Source organism: Pristiophorus japonicus, chromosome 1 (assembly GCF_044704955.1).
Source record: "Pristiophorus japonicus isolate sPriJap1 chromosome 1, sPriJap1.hap1, whole genome shotgun sequence".
NCBI lineage: Eukaryota > Metazoa > Chordata > Chondrichthyes > Pristiophoridae > Pristiophorus > Pristiophorus japonicus.
The window spans coordinates 229,605,827-229,624,049 of record NC_091977.1 but is presented as its reverse complement, the minus strand read 5'-3'; the positions used below and the strand labels follow the sequence as shown (position 1 = coordinate 229,624,049).

Here is an 18,223-nt window from a genome sequence, read left to right as displayed (position 1 = left end):
AGGGGGAGGGGAAGAGAAAGGGGGAGGGGAAGAGAAAGGGGAGGGGAAGAGAAAGGGGGAGGGGAAGAGAAAGGGGGAGGGGAAGAGAAATGGGGAGGAAAGAGAAAGGGGGGGAAGAGAAAGGGGGGGGAAGAGAAAGGGGGGGGAAGAGAAAGGGGGGGGAAAGAGAAAGGGGGGGGAAGAGAAAGGGGGGGAAGAGAAAGGGGGGGAAGAGGAAAGGGGGGGGAAAGAGAAAGGGGGGGAAGAGAAAGGGGGGGGAAAGAGAGAGAGAAAGAGAGAGAGAGAGGGGGGGGAGAGAGAGAGGGGGGAGAGAGAGAGGGGGGAAGAGAGAGGGGGGAGAGAGAGAGGGGGGGAAGAGAGAGAGGGGGGGGAAGAGAGAGGGGGGGAAAGAGAGAGGGGGGGAAAGAGAGAGGGGGGAAAGAGAGAGGGGGGGGGAAAGAGAGGGGGGGGGAAAGAGAGAGGGGGGAGAGGGGGGGGAAAGAGAGGGGGGGGAGAAAGAGAGGGGGGGGGGGAAAGAGAGGGGCGGGGGGGAGAAAGAGAGGGGGGGGGGAAAGAGAGGGGGGGGGGGAGGGAAGAGAGGGGGGGGAAAGAGAGGGGGGGGAAAGAGAGGGAGGGGGGGAAAGAGAGAGGGGGGGAAGAGAGAGGGGGGGAAAGAGAGAGGGGGGGGGAAAGAGAGAGGGGGGGAAGAGAGAGGGGGGGAAAAAGAGAGAGGGGGGGGAAGAGAGAGAGGGGGGGGAAAGAGAGAGGGGGGGGGAAAGAGAGAGGGGGGGAAAGAGAGAGGGGGGGGGAAAGAGAGAGGGGGGGGAAAGAGAGAGGGGGGGGAAGAGAGAGGGGGGGGGGAAAAGAGAGGGGGGGGGGGGAGAGAGGGGGGGGGGGGGGAAAAGAGAGAGAGGGAGGGAAAGAGAGCGAGCGATTGCACCCAGGAAGGGATTTAAACAGGAGGATGAGAATTTGAAAGCTTTTTTAGCAGTGGGGGACTGGGAGCCAATATAGGTCAGCGAGGATAGGGATGATAGGGGATGATGGATGAGCTGGATAGGATATGGGCAGCAAAGTTTTGAATGTGCTGAAGTTTACAGAGGGTGGAAAATGCGAGGCCGGCGAGCAGATCACTGGAATTGTTGAGTCTGGAACTGGGTGAAAGTTTCAGACATTGAGGTAGGAGCGGAGATAGGCGATGTCATGGAGGTTGAAGTTAACGGTCTTTGTTTTGGAGAGGATACAGGGTTGGAAGCCCAGCTTAAGGCCGATTAGGACGCTGAGGTTATGAACAGTTTTGTTCAGTCTGGCCAGGAAAGGATATGGAATTGGTGCCAAGGGCTGAAGACGACGGCTCCTAAGTAAACTTCGATACAGTTTGGCTAAAGTTGCGTTTGTTTAACAAGTCCCTGAACTTCAATAAACCTCAGTGGTTTCAGTTGGAGACAAATTTTTCATCATACCTTGTATTCTTGACTGTTTACCAGGAATAACTTCAAGGCTTCATTGTACATCTGTTGGTCCTTTACCAAGTTTAGAAGCTCAGTGAAGTGCTGAGGACCTGAAAGAAAACGACACCAGGCTAGTGGAACAATACTGTGCTGCGCAAGCTTATTACAACATGCAAAAGCATACAGATGAGGAATAAATTGTGGGTTATAGTGTTTTTCACAACCTGCGGACGTTCCAAAGCACTTTACAGCCAAATAATTACTTTAGAAGTGTAGACGCTAATGTCGGAAACACGGCAGCCAATTTGCGCACAGTAAAGTCCCTCAAACAGCAATATGATAATGACCAGATAATCTGTTTCAGTGACGTTGATTGGGGCGTAAGTATTGGCCAGGAGATGGAGGATAACTCCTCTGCTCTTCTTCAAAATAGTGCCATGGGATCTATACCTCACCTGAGAGAGCAGGTGGGGCCTTGGTTTAAAGTCTCAACTGAAAAACGGCACCTTTGATGGCGCTAATATCTCTTTATGTGGCTTGGTCTCAAATTTTGTCCGATATCGCTCTTGTGAAGCACCCTGGGATGTTTTACCACGTTAAAAGGCGCTATGTAAATGCAATTTGTTACATTTAGGAATGTAAATCAGTGCCAGGAAGCCATTACTCCATACAACACAATAAAATATATTAACCAGCCTGACAATGATTCATAATATTGGCAACTTGCAGTAGACTTAGATCATGTGGAATTCATGAAGTTAGTTACATAATTCTAGCAAAAACAGGTTTTGATTGATCAAGACTTGATTAATCATGCAAGTCAAGCCCACATACATTCTCATTTCCAAAAAAACAATTGATCTGTTGAACAAAGTTCAAAAGAATTTCCTTGCAATGCCAAACATGGTCACATGTCGAAAAATGGATTTCAAAGCCAATGCTCCCTTCCTCCTACATATACGTTCAAACATGTACTGGGTGACACATTCCTTCAATTAAGTCTGCACACCACTCTCCCTTCACCCTTTGAATATCTTCATTTCTGAATCGAGCAGATTAAACTTCAAATCCTGATGCACTCAATGTTCTGAAGCGGCACTTACCACATTTACTGAGGTGATTGACAGCCGTTGTGTACCGCTTCAAATATTTATCTATGGTGTATCGCTGGTAATTGGTCTCCATTTTCTTCAATTTGTTCAAAAATGGTAGATATTCCTTAGGATCCTAAAACAAGAAAATAGCATTCACGTATATATGAACCAGCTCATGCTCGAGGTCAATTTCAAAGCTTTATTTGATTTGATGCTATTAAAGGTTTTCTTGTTGGTGTCCTGTCCTCCTCCTGCCGAGCCACTGCATTCCCTAATCCTACTAACAGGAATGTCGAGACCCCGGCTTGGAGGTCTCTGCTGCTGGTTCCCATTTCTCTCCCTGCAAGGAAGCGTCTTATCTTTGCTTTGTGCCTCACCAGCTGAGGTCAGGAAATCCATTCCTGGAGAGCAGCAGGCAGGAAACCATGCCTACAATTTTCAGCAATGGAAAAGGGTTTTGACCTAAAATAGTTTAACTATTTTTCATAAGAACACAAGAAATATAGGAGCAGGAGTAGGCCATTTGGTCCTTCAAGCCAATTCAATAAGATCATGGCTGATTTACTTCAACTCTACCTTGCTGCATTATCCCCATATTTCTCAATCGCCTTAGTATCCAAATATCTATCAATCTGTCTTGAATATACTCAACGACAGAGCATCCACCGTCCTCTGAGGTAGAGAACTCCTAAGATTTACCACCCTCGAGTGAAGAAATTTCTCCTCATCTCAGTCCTAAATGACCCCTTATTTGGAGACTGTGAACCCCTGGTTCTCGACTCCCCAAGCCAGGGGAAACATCCAGTATCTACCCTGTCAAGCCCTGTAAGAATTTTATATATTTCAATGAGATCACCTCTCATTCTTCTAAACTCTAGAGAATATTGGCTTAGTCTACTCAATCTCTCCTCATAGGACAATCCCCACCCCTCCAGGAATCAGTCTAGTGAACTTTCGTTGCACTCCCTCTGAGGCAAGTATATCTTTCCTTAGATAAGGAGACTAAAACTGTACACAGTGCTCCAGATGTGGTCTCACCAAAGCCCTATATAATTGCAGTAAGACTTCTTTATTCTTGTACTCCAATAACTTTGTAATAAAAGCTAACATATCATTTGCTTTTCTAATTGCTTGCTGTACCTGCATGTTAACTTTGTGATTTTCAAAGCTGTGATCTCTGCCATGTATTTACAGCTTTCTTCTTACCTCAGATTTGAACATTTGCAGTTATTTTCTTTTCACTTTTAATAGTCTACAACCTTTCCAATTTTAATATTTTAAACTGTGTGTAACCGCTAACATTTTGATTGATTTTGCCGTCTCTCCTATTTTATTCACCGTTGGTGGCATCTGCTCGAGAGATTGGCAAAAGATGACCGACCTTCCCTAAAAAAAAATAAGAGTTTAAAAATAAAATACAAGAAAACACGCCAACCTTTTGCGATTTCTCTGCCACCATCATCACAAGATCAAAGTCATATGTGCCCACTGCATAGTCGTATAGTTCGTTAACATCCACCAGGAAGAGGAGGTGTTTCAGGGCCTCCTCGGCGCTGACTGCCTCAGGGTCAGATGGAGGATTCACTGCAACAGGGAGAGTTATAATAAGAAACGAGGGAGGGAAAAGCATTCTTATTTTAATTTACAAGTGAATCATCCTGTGGCATTTCTCATGGTTAGTCAAGAGGTGTACATATTCATAATCAGCATAGGAGGAGGCCATTTGGCCCATCGTGTTTGTGCTGGCTGCGTTTGTTACAAGAGGCTGAGAAGGGCATCTCTTGAGCAAGAAGAAAAATAAGTTCTTGTCATCTTGTTTTAGGAATACCAGCATCATCAATACAAGATAGTAACTACTAAATCCAATAGTGGATTTAGGAGAAACTTCTTTATCCAGAGAGTGGTGAGAATGTAGAACTCGCTACCACATGGAGTGGCTAATGCGAATAGCATAGATGCATTAGAGAGAAAAGAAGGATATGCAGTTGGGGTCAGATGAAGAGGGGTGGGAGGAGGCTCGTGAACATAAACACCGGTTGGGTTTAGGGGTTACAGTGCCAACTCTGGAGGAGGCAAGAATAGCAGGTGTTCTAATAATGGGCCTGAATTTGCAGCCCCCATGGGCAAGTCCGAACTGTGCACGCGCCTGTAGAGGTTGCACAAGTTCTGGGTTTAGGTGTACGAAGCGCATGCGCCTAAAGCTGGAACTTGTGATCTGTCAAGAATCCTCTTGACAGATCGCACGCATCCAGAGGAAAAGGGCCTTCGTGGGCGAAGAGTTGGACTATTTGCCCAACTTCTGCCCAGCGAAAGTCCTAAGGCCTGCTTTTACTAGCATAAGAGTTTTAAAAAATAGAAAAATAAAATGTTATCATTTATGTATTAAAAACCCTGTCCATTAAGGTATGTTTATTTTTAGCCCTGTTAAAATATATTAAAAACATTTTTTTTGTGTAAAATATTTAATTAAATTGCATTTTAATTAATTTTAAATAGGTAATGTATTTTTTTAAATGTATTTATTTAATGTGTTTGTGTGGGTATTTCCATTCATACTTATAGCAGCTCTGTAGAAACTGAACTTACCATAAGTATGAATGGGAATACCCCCATTTTGATTGGTTGGGCTGGCCTAAGTGATCCCAGGGACGTGTACGAAGCGCATACGCTCCTGGAATACCTGGGTCTCTACACAGGCCTTCATGTAGAGGCCCAGGACCACAAGTCTTCGAACCTCCAGGACCACCAGGTACTTTCGTAGAAATTTTTGCAATCCGAGGCATCTGCCCGTGGGAAATCTCCGAGCGCAAATTCTGGCCGTTATAAGAGGTAACAAAGCCATGCTATGGAGGAAGAGGAACAGGCATTTAGAAACATAGTGACAGGAGTAGGCCATGCAGCCCCTCGAGCCTGTTTCGCCATTAAATATGAGATCGGTATCTTAACTCCTTCTGTTATTGATTTCAATGGACTGGCTCCCTCTGGCGTAATATTATGAACTCGCGATCTGCATTAGAAAAGCACTGGGATAGATCTGAATTTTTGTTTGAATGATTTAAATGTTACCTCTTAGCTCATGGACTTTCTGAAGAGCTGTTTCCAGTTCAGGAATACGTTTTCGCACGTGGCAAGTCAGTATTGACAAACTGTATCTACATAAAATAGGTAAGAGAAGTACATTTTGAAAGGAATGATTTACAGTTTTGAGTGCAGAATGACGAGTAAATGTAATTAAAAAAAAAAATCACAATCCCTTTCGAAGGAATGGCCATTCTAAAGTATGTAAAGTGTGGATAATTGGGTGAATTCAATGACCTTAGGATCTCACTGGGGATCTGTGCTCAAAGGGAGTGCGAGTCAGCAATAGGGCTACAACAATGCAGTGCTGATTTTCCGACTTATGCTCCCTTCAGGTGCAGCACCTTGTTCGGTAGGCGGAATTAAATAATTATCCCAGTTACACCGAACACAACCATTACCATTAGTATCGCCATGGCTCAGTGGGTAGCACCCTCGCCTGAGTCAGAAGGTTGTGGATTGAAGTCCTAAGCCAGAGACTCAAGCACAAAACCTAGGCTGACACCTCAGTGCAGTATTGAGGGAGTGCTGCACTGTCGCAAGTGCCGTCTTTCAGATGAGATGTTAAACCGATGCCCCGTATGTCCTATAATAGATAGACGTAAAAGATCCCATGGCACTATTTTGAAGAACAACAGGGGAGTTCTCACCAGTGTCCTTGACAACATTTATCCCTCAATTACCATCACTAAAAAAAAACAGATGATATGGTCATTATCTCATTGCTGTTTATGAGAGCTTACTGTGTGCAAATTGGCTGCCGCATTTTCTACATTACAACAGTCATTTCACTTCAAAAGTAGTTCATTGGCATTGGGACGTAATGAGGATGTGAAAGGTGCTATATAAATGCAAGTCTTTCTCACTTGTGAGGGTTTATTCTCTCCATAGTATTTCGCAGCGCATCACAGACTATGTCCACTTTATTCCCAATCTCGGGTGCTGAAATTGATGAATTAAGGAGATACGGGTACATTGTTTTCGTGACATCTTCCTCTCTGGAAAAGAACAGAGGTACATGTAGAAGAAATGCTGTCATTAGCATTAAGAATATTTTGTCTTTGATTCATATTTTAAACAAATATTGGGCTAAAAACTAGTCTGCACCCGAATAACACAATGACGGGATGAGTGCCGAAACTAATGCGCAAAGGGACCACGCAAAATTGGTCCTCATGTGTTATCAGGGCACACCTGGCGGCACCCGTCAGGCAGTGTGCCCGTCACGAAGAGAGGAAAGTCGGACGGTAGAGACACCAGCAGTGGAGCAATGCCAAGTTAGGGGGAGGGGAAGGAGGGAGGAAGATGGGGGTGGGAGGATATATTTAGGTAGATTATGAGGGGAGAGGGGTGGGGGTGGGGTGGTGGGAAAAAAAAAAAAGAGATGTTTGGAGTGGGGGTCAAGAGGCAGATCGAGAGGGGGAGGAGCCTGCATTTTCAACGTGCTACTCAGAGCACTCTTGATTCAGTTCAGCCACAATCCTGACAAGGACAAAGTTCAAGTCTCGAATCTGAACGCAATACTTTTGACAGTAACTTCTGACTCCAGAGATTTGAGCACGAAATCTGGGCTGAATCTCCCAGTGCAGTACCAAGGGAACGTTGTACTGTTGGAGGTGCCGTCTTGCAAATGAGACATTAAATCGAGAACTCGTCTGCCCTCTCGGATGGACGTAAAAGATCCCATGGCTAATATTTTGAAGAGCAGGGGAATTCTCGGTGTTCTGGGCCAATATTTATCCCTCAATCAACATAATTAAAACAGATTATCTGGCCATTATCTCATTGCTGTTTGTGGAACCTTGCTGTGTGCAAATTGGTTGCTGTGTTTCCTACATTACAGCAGTGACTACACTTTAAATGTAATGCAAAGTGCTCTGGGATGTCCTGTGGTCGTGAAAGGCATTATATAAATACCATGTTCTTTTTCGATTTATTTCTACTTTTAATACCACTTACTTCAATTCAGTCAGGAACAAGTTGATGTAATTTATGGAATTGATCTGCTTCAAGAAGTTCTCTACATTTTCTAAAAATACCTGAAGACAAACAGATGTATTGGTAAATGTATATTTACACAACAAATAAATGCAACTCTAGCCAACTTCCTGAACAATGTACATCATTTGCATGAATCCATTTTTATCCTTGTGTTAATCAGTCATGGAGCAGTGCAGTGCACTGTGTCAATTTGTGGATCAATTAAACATTTTTCTCCGCCATGAACAGGACTCTTTTCACATTCTGAACATGGCTGATTCTGATTAAAGCCACACTTCATTGGCTGCACAGCGCTTTGGGACATCCTGAGGGTGTGAAAGGAGCTCTATAAATCCAAGTCTTTCATTTTTTCCCTACCCAGTCTATAGCATATTTACAACACTGAAGGATCACAACACTAAAGCCATTAAAAATTGTGATGGAAAAAAAAAGTTACCTCCCCAAAAAAGGGAATCTAAGCAAATATCTCTGGCTGTCTAGAAATTATTTCATTAAAGGTGTGTTCAGCAGGAGAAATTTAAATGTTAAAGACTCCCTTTCCTTATATGTAATGTTACCTCCTTTAATTTTGACATTGAAATAAGGAGTAATCCCACATTATATTGTACCCTCACTCACATCACCACCACTAAAGGAGCAGTGTAACATTTCCAATGTCTTCCCTATTATGAAAATGGTACTGATACTTAAGACTGACTGAAAGGCCAGTCTGACACACTTAGTGCTATCCAATGACAATAACATAAGTGTAGCCAACATCAATGGTGAGGATTTGAGCCGCAGAATACCGAACATCACAGGTTCACGGCAAACATAATATTTCTTTAACATGTACACTGCAGCAAGCACATTCACAATTCAAAGTCTCCCTAAAAATCTTCCCAGACACAATGGAAACGAGAGCGTTAAATGTTGCACTCTCTAATCAGCTTCAAAAAAAATTATTGGTTACTGCACCAATATAAAGGCGGCAAAAGATACATATTCTGCAGGGTAAATCAAACATTAACTGTAGATTGTCACTTCAGTTTCTGGACTTTTCTCTTTTGGTGAGTGGAGACATTGAGAACCACAATGACATGTACTGAAGTTGCTTGGATGGCCCAGATATCTTAATCATGAGTTTCAAGTCTCTCAAAAATGTAATCAGGAGTTTTTTTCCCCCCGAAGTCAGCCAGAAATCTAATGTGCAAAAACTCATCACTTTGTTTTTATTTTAAAAAGTCTTCAAACCACACGATTTAAAATTCTACATTTGTAGAATTTCTCTTTGCCAATATAGGGAACTCTCTCTCCCCATAGGGACACACCCCAATTAACCAAGTCCCAATGGCTGATACATGTGATTGAGTTCATAGAGCACAGAGGGAAGCCATTCAGGCCATCGAGTCTGCACCGGCTCTTTCGAAGACCAATCCATAGTCCCACTGCCTTGCTTTTTCCCCATATCCCTGCAAATTTGTTCTCCTTCTAGTATTTATCCAATTCCCTTTTGAAGGCTACTATTAAATCTGTATCTACTACCCTATCAGGCAATGCATTCCAAATCCACTCGCTGCATAAAAAAGTTTTTTCTCATTTCGCCTCTGGTCCTTTTTCCAATCACCTTAAACCTGTGTCCTCTGGTTAGTGACCATTCAGCCATTGGAAACAATTTCTCTTTATTTACTCTATCTGAACTCTTAATGATTATAAACACCTCTATCAAATCTATTATTGTTTAAGAGGCATGGCTTCGTTCTGAACTTCCATCGCCAACCGCATCATTTCCGAGCCACTTCAACCACAAAGAGACTCTGCCTCGCTCCCCCTCTCACATATCAGCAAATGACTTGAATCTCCATGCTAGAGTAGCATTTATACAGTTCCCAGGTGCATGACCAGGCACAGATCTACGTGAGTGCTACATTTGTCTTCTATGGGAAAGAAGAGGACAAACAGAGAACTGAACTGCCAAAACACATCAGTTACTGGGTGGAAAGTACTACATTGATAGCTTGGGGATCAAAATCCTCCCCTCAGCGGTATTAAGGTAAAAAGTATGAAAGCTCAGATATTTAAAAAGATTTGATGAAAGTACTCACCTTCGGGTTGTGATCATAAATGAGATTGAGATTTATTCTCAGCTTTCTCATACATTCAAAGGCTTCCTTGAACTTTAGGCTAAAGAAAAGTTAATGAACAGGTTGGATCTACATTCACTAGTTCATACTGCAATGATTGCCTTACTAGAACTTTCAATATTTTCTTCTGTCTTTTAAAAAATAAATACAGTGAAACCTGTATAAACAAACACTCCGAGAAAACAGACACCTGTAAAAAGCAAATACCTAATGAGACCCCCAAATAACTTGGTAAAAAAACGAGAGGCAACCTGAAACCAGGCACTTGCAAATTCTGAACGACCTCAGATTGAATGTTTGCACGGTTCCTTCCCAAGGATAGAGCAGTTTCTCTGACACTGTGCATGCTGGGTAATCTGCTGATTTTTAAAAAAGTACATACAATAGCCATTTTGAAAATAAGGACATGTGCAAAAAAGGACAGCTGATGCCTGTCCCCAAGGTGTCCATAATTTAAAGGTTTCACTGTACTAATTTTACATTTTTCTATTCTATAGGTCTCTCTGTGCAGGACACCATCCTTGAGAGATTGTTCCCAGACTGCTTGTCAATGGCATTCTACAACTGGCGAGAGAAGAGCTCAATGATTTCTCTCCTCCTTGCAATAGTGCGATAGATTAGGAAACCATTGTAAATCCTAAGATTTTTACCACCCTATAACTTTTCCTATTCTCTCACAAATGTTTCGAAGTTGAATAGAACTTCAATATACTGTACTCAGCAGTGACACTTTTCTTACTCGCCTGTTACTCTAATCAAATCTTATACCACAGAAAGAGGCCATTCTGCTCATCGGCAGCTCCTTAAAAGAGCAATCCAATTAGTCCCACTCCCCTGCTCTTTCCCCACAGCCCTGCAAATATTTCCTTTTCAAGTATTTATCCAATTCCCCTTTTGAGTTATTATTGAATCTGCTTCCACCACCCTTTCAGGCAGTGCATTCCAGATCACAACTCACTGTGTAAAAACATTCTCATCTCCCCTCTGGTTCTTTTGCCAATTATCTTAAATCTGTGTCCTCTGGCGAGTGGAAACAATTTCTCTTTAGCTACTCTATCAAAATCCTTCATAATTTTGTACACCTCTATTAAATCTCCTCTTAACTTTTTCTGCTCTGAGGAGAACAATTACAGCTTCCCAGAAGGATGCAGAAACTGCAACAGAGTCAATCATTGTAGTACAGGTTGGACCTCCCTTATCCAGGACTCCCTTATCTGGTACCACCCCTCGTCCGGCATGATTCTGGCGGCTGGGGTCGCATGCGCAGAACGTGACCGAACACCATTCCGACTTCGGGCCCGCCCGGGGTGCCGACCTCCTCCACCCCCACCTCGGGCCGCCTCCCCCCCCCACCCTCATCCGTCAAAATCCTTTTTTCGGCACAGGCCAGGAACCGAGGGTGCCGGATAAGGGAGGTTCAACCTGTACTCAAAATTTGCTTACAACTCTCATTCTGATTTTAGTTGGTGTTAATGTTTACAAACCTGTCCAGATATTTTCTGACCTGGGCCAGTAGCAACGCTCTGTGGTGAACAACTTCCAGATTCCCACGTGGCATCTGCATAATGAACATAAAACTCTCAATTCATTCCAAATAAGGTCCTCCAGCCATACAACCCTCAGAGATCTCTCCGCGTCCCTGATTTTCATCGCTCCACCATTGGCAGCTGTGCCTGCAGCTGCCTAGGCCCCAAGCTCTGGAATTCCGTCCCTACCTCTCTCTCTCCTCCTTTAAGATGATCCTTAAAAACCAACTTTTTGACCAAGCTTAGGGTCACCTCCCCATATATCTCCTAACGAGGCTTGGTGTCAAATTTTATTTAATAACACTCCCATGAAGCACCATGGGACATTATACTACATTAAAGGTGTTGTTGTTGTTGTAGTATATGTTGTTTTCAACCAGTAAAACAGGAAATGGAAAAGCAGGGGGGGGGGGGGGGGGGGGGGAAAGAGGGGAAATTAAATTCTTCACTCCTCACATCTCCCCATCACCATTCTCCTCTGGTCTCATTCATTGATTCTGGTCAAACAGGCCCCTGAACACAGTGCTCCATGAACTACGAGGATTTCCACTCCATCAGTATACATGCAGTTAGCGAAAAGCTAGCACAGGATCATGAAGATTAAGGTCAGCTTCCTAGACAGCACTAACAATTATTTTTGAGGCAATCCTTTGTGCTTAGTTTATTTGATGATAATGAAATGAAGAATGGCTTCTCGGAAACCAAAGCCACCCAATGCAGCCCTGGCTAAAGACCCTGATCAAAGCACTTTATATAGCTGCAGCACCATCAGATTTCCTACCCCGAGCAACCTTCTTTAAAAAAAACAACTTTCCTTTATGAATACCTTGTAATACTTGAAAGAGAAACATTTTGCAGGGCTATGGGGAAAGAGCAGGGGAGTGGAACTAATGGGATAGCTCTTTCAGAGCACTGACACAGGCACGATGGGCGGCATGGCAATTCTGTGCTGTATTTTTATATGATTCTTTAAAGCTTTCCAACAATTCTGTTGAAAGTAGTGATATGTTGGGGCAACACTCTATGGGTACCAACAGCCCTGCTGCATTTAAGGACCATAGGAAGGAAAAGAAGAAAAGGAGACCATTCAGCCACTGCCCCCCCACCCCCACCTCCTGATGTTCCGCCATTCAATTATGGAGGTGCTGTTGATGAGCTGGCCAATAACTGGCAGAAAATTCCTATTTTTGTGCACTAAGTAGAGAATCAAGTTAATCATAGTGCCATATTTAGGCACCGCAAGTTAAAATCATAGAATGATACAGCACAGAAGGACACCATTCAGCCCATCGTGCCTGTATCAGCAAGTTGAGGGACATCGGCACAAGAGTAGACCATTCAGCCCTGTGAGCCTGTTCCGCTATTCAATTAGATCAAGGCTAATTTGTAGCTGAACTCCATCGACACGCCTTGGTTCCATAACCCTCAATAATCTTGGCTCACAAAAAAATCCATCAAGTTCAGTTTTGAAATTTTTCAAAATTTTTGGGGGAGAGTTTTCCATTTTTCCACTACCCTAAAAGATAGATTTTTCTGTGATGTGCGCAGGTGCGGGTTTTGTGGTCACCCGAGTAGCACACAGCCCCTCTTAACGAATCTTCCGTTCATCACTAGTTAGATATTCAGTGTTAGAGCTGAATCCCAATTTCAAAGGAAAGTTGTTTCTTTCTTTTAAAAATAAAGGTTGCTGTTTTGTTTTCACCACCAATTACTACACCTCTTCTCCTAGCTATTGCACTGTCGATAAGAAAAAGGACAGCAACTCATTCAGTAAAGACACTGCTAACCTGAAGGAGAAGTTTGGTGTCCTGAGGTACAACGGTCACTATGCGAGATCCTCTCTCCACTCTACGAACTGTTTCGTCATTCGGCTGGGAAACGCTACTTGAAAGCTGCGACAAAGCTGATTGTGAAGACAGTGAATTCAATCAATCTCAGACTGTCAAAGTGCAACTTAAAAAATGATAAGCAAGTTAGCAACTGGCATGTGCAAAACAGCAAGACCTACAACTTCCTGGTTAAGAGGGGGCAGTTGAGTGATTTAGTATTAGATGTAAAGATTGTTTAAATGGATTCAAGCAGATACTTGAACTTTCATCACGATAGGTGGCACAAACATAATGGCTCAGAAATTCCTGTCTCCCGTGTCTACGGACCTGGAAAGGCATCGGAAAAGCTGGTTTTCACCGCGCAATGCGCATGCGCTGAAAACCGGCTTTTCTGATCGGTCAAGCTGGAGCTTGACAGATGATCCGCAGATCGGGAGCAAGGACATTTGATTGGGCAAGATTGCGGGATTTACGCATATCTTGCCCAGCAAATGTCCTCAAAATTCTTGCGCCTGATAAAAGCAGGCGCATAGCCTACTTTTACAGGTGCAAGTGTTTAAAAATACATTATTTTAAAATAAAGTTATAAAAACACATTTTATTGTTTAAAAACCCTCCCCACTACGGTCAGTTTATTTTAAAAGCATAATTTTTAAAACTTTTTTTAAAATCGGGAAAATATATGTATTTTTTAAAATACATTAATAACTAATTTAAATTAATAAAAATATGTTGTGCATTTTTCTATCTTTTATTAGTGTTTTTGGGGTGTTTCTCATTCATAATAATAGAAGTTTCGTAAGTCTGAAACTCCTATTACTATGAATGAGAATATACTGTACCTGACTGGCTGCCCAGAGCCATGTGACTCCAGCTCCAGGCCTGCACACGTCCCGACGTGCACACGCAGTCAGGAGAGGCCTCCGGACCGAGATCTCGCATGGCTGCAGCAGTTTCAGGTAGGTGGGCATCTTTTTTCTAAAATCTAGTCGAATGCCCACAGGAAGGAGAAACCGGGATTTCTATGCCTATACTACTTGAAATAAAAAGGCAGTTCATTCTTTCAGATTTTTAATGCTGAATACTGTAACAATAGAAGCCATGGATTCACAGTCATTTAGTGGAAATCCAAATCTTAATGTCAACTATCATTTAACTTCAGTCCCCCACAGGCAGTAGAATTTTCTCCTGGTTAAACCACAAAACCGGATGATCACTTTGCGACACCATCATGTTACACCTCTTTGGAGGTGATGGGAATTACCATTTGGACCTAAAGGTGGAAGGCTGCCACAAGTGAACACATACATATATTTTTGAAGTTAATGGGAGATAAATGTTTTCAGTAAAGTGGACAGCACTGGACAATCGCATTCAGAGGACAGCAAATTACTTTAGCAATCACGCATTTGTACATTATGTCTGATGGTATTACAGTGTACTTACAACACTGATTAATCATCAAAAGCAAATAATCTATAATCTGATTTATGACCAACAGTGCTTACAAAAGTGGCTTTGTTTCACTGGGAGTGTTGGTGGCTGAATCACTGATATTAGGAACATATACAGCAGTTTAAAACCAAGCCATGCATTACCATTCCAAAGCCACTGTTTTACACATGGTTATACCAAGGAGACTGCAGCAGTGCACTTTTAACAGCCTTGCCACCAATTCCATCTCACTCCACAGCCACTGTCCCTAATTAAACCAAACTGTTCGCAACTTTGGCATCCTATTCGAACCTAAACAGGGCTTCCAACCACGTATCCTGTTCCATCACAATAACCGCCTACTTCCAGCTGCACAACATCGCCCATCTTCACTCTTGCCTCAGCTCATCTGCTGCTGAAACCCTCATCCCTGCTTCTATCACCTCCAGCCTCGTCTATTGTAATGCTCTTCTAGATGGCCATCTAACTTCCACTGTTGGTAAATATCAGCTAATCCAAAACTTTGTTGCTCATCTCCTATTGCCAGGCTCCGCTCACCCATATCATCCCTGTACTCACTGATCTTCAGTGGTTCCTGGTCCCTCCAACGCTTTCATCTTTAAAATTTGCATCCTTATTTTCATCACCTTTCTGCTTTTAATTGGGTAGATGTCACATTGTTGAGCTGCTGCTTTCTATTTCATGCTACAGGAACTTTCTTGCTTCCTTTGCAAAAATGTGAATGGTTCTTTGTTTGGCGAGGTTTAAATCTCTTCACGGCTCCACCCCTCCCTATCTAGGTAACCTCTTTCAGCCCTACATCCCCCTCAAAACCCTTGGTTCCCAGACCTTAGCTTCTTGTGTATTCTCCTCCCTTTGCTCTACCATTGGAGGTTGTGCCTTCATCCGTGTAGGCTGCATGCTCTAGAATTCCCTGCCCAAACCCGACCGCCTCGTCTCTCGGTCATCTTCTCCTCCTTTAAGAATCTCCTTAAAACCCTCCTCTTGGACCAAGTTTTTGGTCATTCCTACTGATATTTAGTAATGTGGCTCGATGTTAAATTTTGTCTGTGAAGTGCCTTGGGATGTTTTTCTCTACGTTAAAAGTGCTACATAATTGCAAATTGATGTTGTTGCAGGCTAATCCCAATTCAAAGGAAGCCCACATGATATCAATCACTCTGGCTGATCAGGAGAGACAGAAGCAGCGGAGTTAATACCATGTTTGAAAAGTGGAGAGCGGCAAGAGAAATTCCCTCTTCTTTTAACAAACAACACTCCTTCAAGAAGTCTATCTAATACTGATCTTTGACCATCTTATTCCAGGTTACACAAGTCACTGCGTGCACTTCACACACTCACCTTTTAATGAAGTAGTCTTAAGACTGAGACAGCGACAGGTGTGTGAATGGTCCGTGAACAGCAGGAACTCTTCATACATTATGAATGAAGTAATGTTGGAGGCTATCTGCTTGGAACAAAAACAACCCCAAAATAATTCTAAAGATGACATCAGTTTGCAAAGAAAAAAAATTAAATGCTTTAAAAGAAAACACACGACTTACCTCCAAGTCATTAATAAAAAAGCGAGATCTTTCAGTCAGGCCCAGGACCATTTCCTGGAGGACAGAGAAGATAGGAGCTAGTAAACTAAATTTTAGGTACAGATGCTTAAAGCACTAAATTAACCCACCCAGTACCTCTGTTGCTTAACAAAATGAGTAGCTGAGCCATAAAAATTAGGAAGGTCTAATGTTTGACATCCGATCTGTCATGAGTTTTGGATATCTTGACAGGCAGTAATGGGGGCCCTATATCTAACCCTTAATTTAGGAAGGCTAAATTGCCAAAGGTTCGCTATGTTCAACGCTGATCAGCACTCCCTGCTGGAAGCACAGTGTATGTTGGATGGGGATAGAATCATGTTTCACTCTTGGCACTATGTCAAATAGCCCACTGGCACACTTATCTAGACTCGCGCATTTAATAACATTTAGGTGCAGGAGTAGGCCATTCAGGCTTTCAAGCCTGCTCCACCATTCAGTAAGATCATGGCTGATCTCCTACCTTAATTTCATATTCCCACACTATCCCCCATATCCCTTAATTCCCTTAATATTCAAAAATCTATTGATCTCTGTCTTGAATATACACAGCACCAGCCCTCTGGCGTAGAGAATTCCAAAGATTCACAACCTTTTAAGGGAAGAAATTTCTCTTCATCTGAGTCCTAAATGACCGACCCCTTATTCGGAGACTGTGACCCCCTAGTTCTAGACTCCTCAGCCAGGGGAAACATCCTCCCAGCATCCACCTGGTCAAGCCCTGTAAGAATTCTGTGTTTCAATTAGATCACCTCTCAGTCTTCTAAATTCTAGGGAATATAGACTTTAATCGGCATTAGGAATGGCCTTCTGCATAAGGATCCAGATTGCATTTGGCAATCTCCAGCAAGGCATTGCTTTCAGGAGGAAAATGCAAGAAAAACTAGATGATGAAGAACCTGGTTACCTCGCCGTCAATAGTACAGAGAGCTGTCTGTATACAAGGTTGAGAAAATTGTACTAAACACCCAGTAGTTGACCTCCATGGTTTCACACATGCATCAGAGGAGTCTGTGGCTGAAACAGAGACATTGAAATCTTATTACATAACAGCAACGTGTATTTATAAAGCATCTTCAACTCAGTAAAACATCCCAAGGCACTTCACGGGTGCGATCAAACAAAATATTACACTGAGCCACATAAGGAGATATTCGGGAGGGGTGACCAAAAGCTTGGTCAAAGAGGTAGGTTTTGCATAGAAACATAGAAATTAGGTGCAGGAGCAGGCCATTCGGCCCTTTGAGCCTGCACCGTCATTCAATAAGATCATGGCTGATCATTCAACCTCAGTACCCCTTTCCTGCTTTCTCTCCATACCCCTTGATCTATTTGGCCGTAAGGGCCATATCTAACTCCCTTTTGAATATATCGAATGAACTGGCCTCAACAACTCTCTGCTGTAGGAAATTCCACAGGTTAACTACTCTGAGTGAAGAAGTTTCTCCTCATCTCGGTCCTAAATATCTTACCCCTTATTCTTAGACTGTGACCCCTGGTTCTGGAACTCCCCAGCAATGGGAACATTCTTCCTGCCTCTAACCTGTCCAATCCCGTCAGAATTTTATATGTTTCTATGAGATCTCCTCTCATTCTTCTAAACTCCAATGGATACAAGCCTACTTGATCCAGTCCCTCCTCATATGTCAGTCCTGCCATCCCGTGAATCAGTCCGGTGAACCTTCGCTGTACTCCCTCAATAGCAAGAACGTCCTTTCTTAGATTAGGAGACCAAAACGGAGCACAATATTCCAGGTGTGGCCTCACCAAGGCTCTGTACAACTGCAATAAGACTTGCCTAGTCCTATACTCAAATCCTCTAGCTATGAAGACCAACATGCCATTTGCCTTCTTCGCCGCCTACTGTACCTGCATGCCAACCTTCAATGACTGATGTACCATGATACCCAGGTCTCGTTGCACCTCCCCTTTTCCGAATCTGTCACCATTCAGATAATATTCTGTCTTCCTGTTTTTGCCACCAAAGTGGATAACCTCACATTTATCCACATTATATTGCATCTGTCATGCATTTGCCCACTCACCTAATCTGTCCAAGTCACCCTGTAGCCTCTTGGCATCCTCCTCGCAGCTTGTAGTGCCA

At 43.1% G+C, this 18,223-nt stretch overlaps 1 protein-coding gene across 5 annotated transcripts in view; it reads right to left on the bottom strand.

Moving 5' to 3' along the window:
- elp1 (elongator acetyltransferase complex subunit 1) overlaps positions 1 to 18,223 on the bottom strand; it is a 106,494-nt gene that overhangs the window by 27,985 nt on the left and 60,286 nt on the right. For 4 of the 5 annotated variants that reach the window (XM_070887616.1, XM_070887643.1, XM_070887633.1 and 1 more), the window contains 12 exons: positions 17,027 to 17,136; positions 16,081 to 16,134; positions 15,878 to 15,986; positions 13,040 to 13,155; positions 11,211 to 11,284; positions 9,688 to 9,766; positions 7,562 to 7,641; positions 6,469 to 6,600; positions 5,591 to 5,676; positions 3,960 to 4,108; positions 2,534 to 2,657; positions 1,443 to 1,540 (listed from right to left, as the gene is read on the bottom strand). In XM_070887616.1, coding sequence (XP_070743717.1) covers positions 1,443 to 1,540; positions 2,534 to 2,657; positions 3,960 to 4,108; positions 5,591 to 5,676; positions 6,469 to 6,600; positions 7,562 to 7,641; positions 9,688 to 9,766; positions 11,211 to 11,284; positions 13,040 to 13,155; positions 15,878 to 15,986; positions 16,081 to 16,134; positions 17,027 to 17,136 — 1,211 coding nt within the window. The remainder of the gene's footprint in view (positions 1 to 1,442; positions 1,541 to 2,533; positions 2,658 to 3,959; positions 4,109 to 5,590; positions 5,677 to 6,468; positions 6,601 to 7,561; positions 7,642 to 9,687; positions 9,767 to 11,210; positions 11,285 to 13,039; positions 13,156 to 15,877; positions 15,987 to 16,080; positions 16,135 to 17,026; positions 17,137 to 18,223) is intronic. The other variant, XM_070887624.1, reaches the window with a different exon arrangement.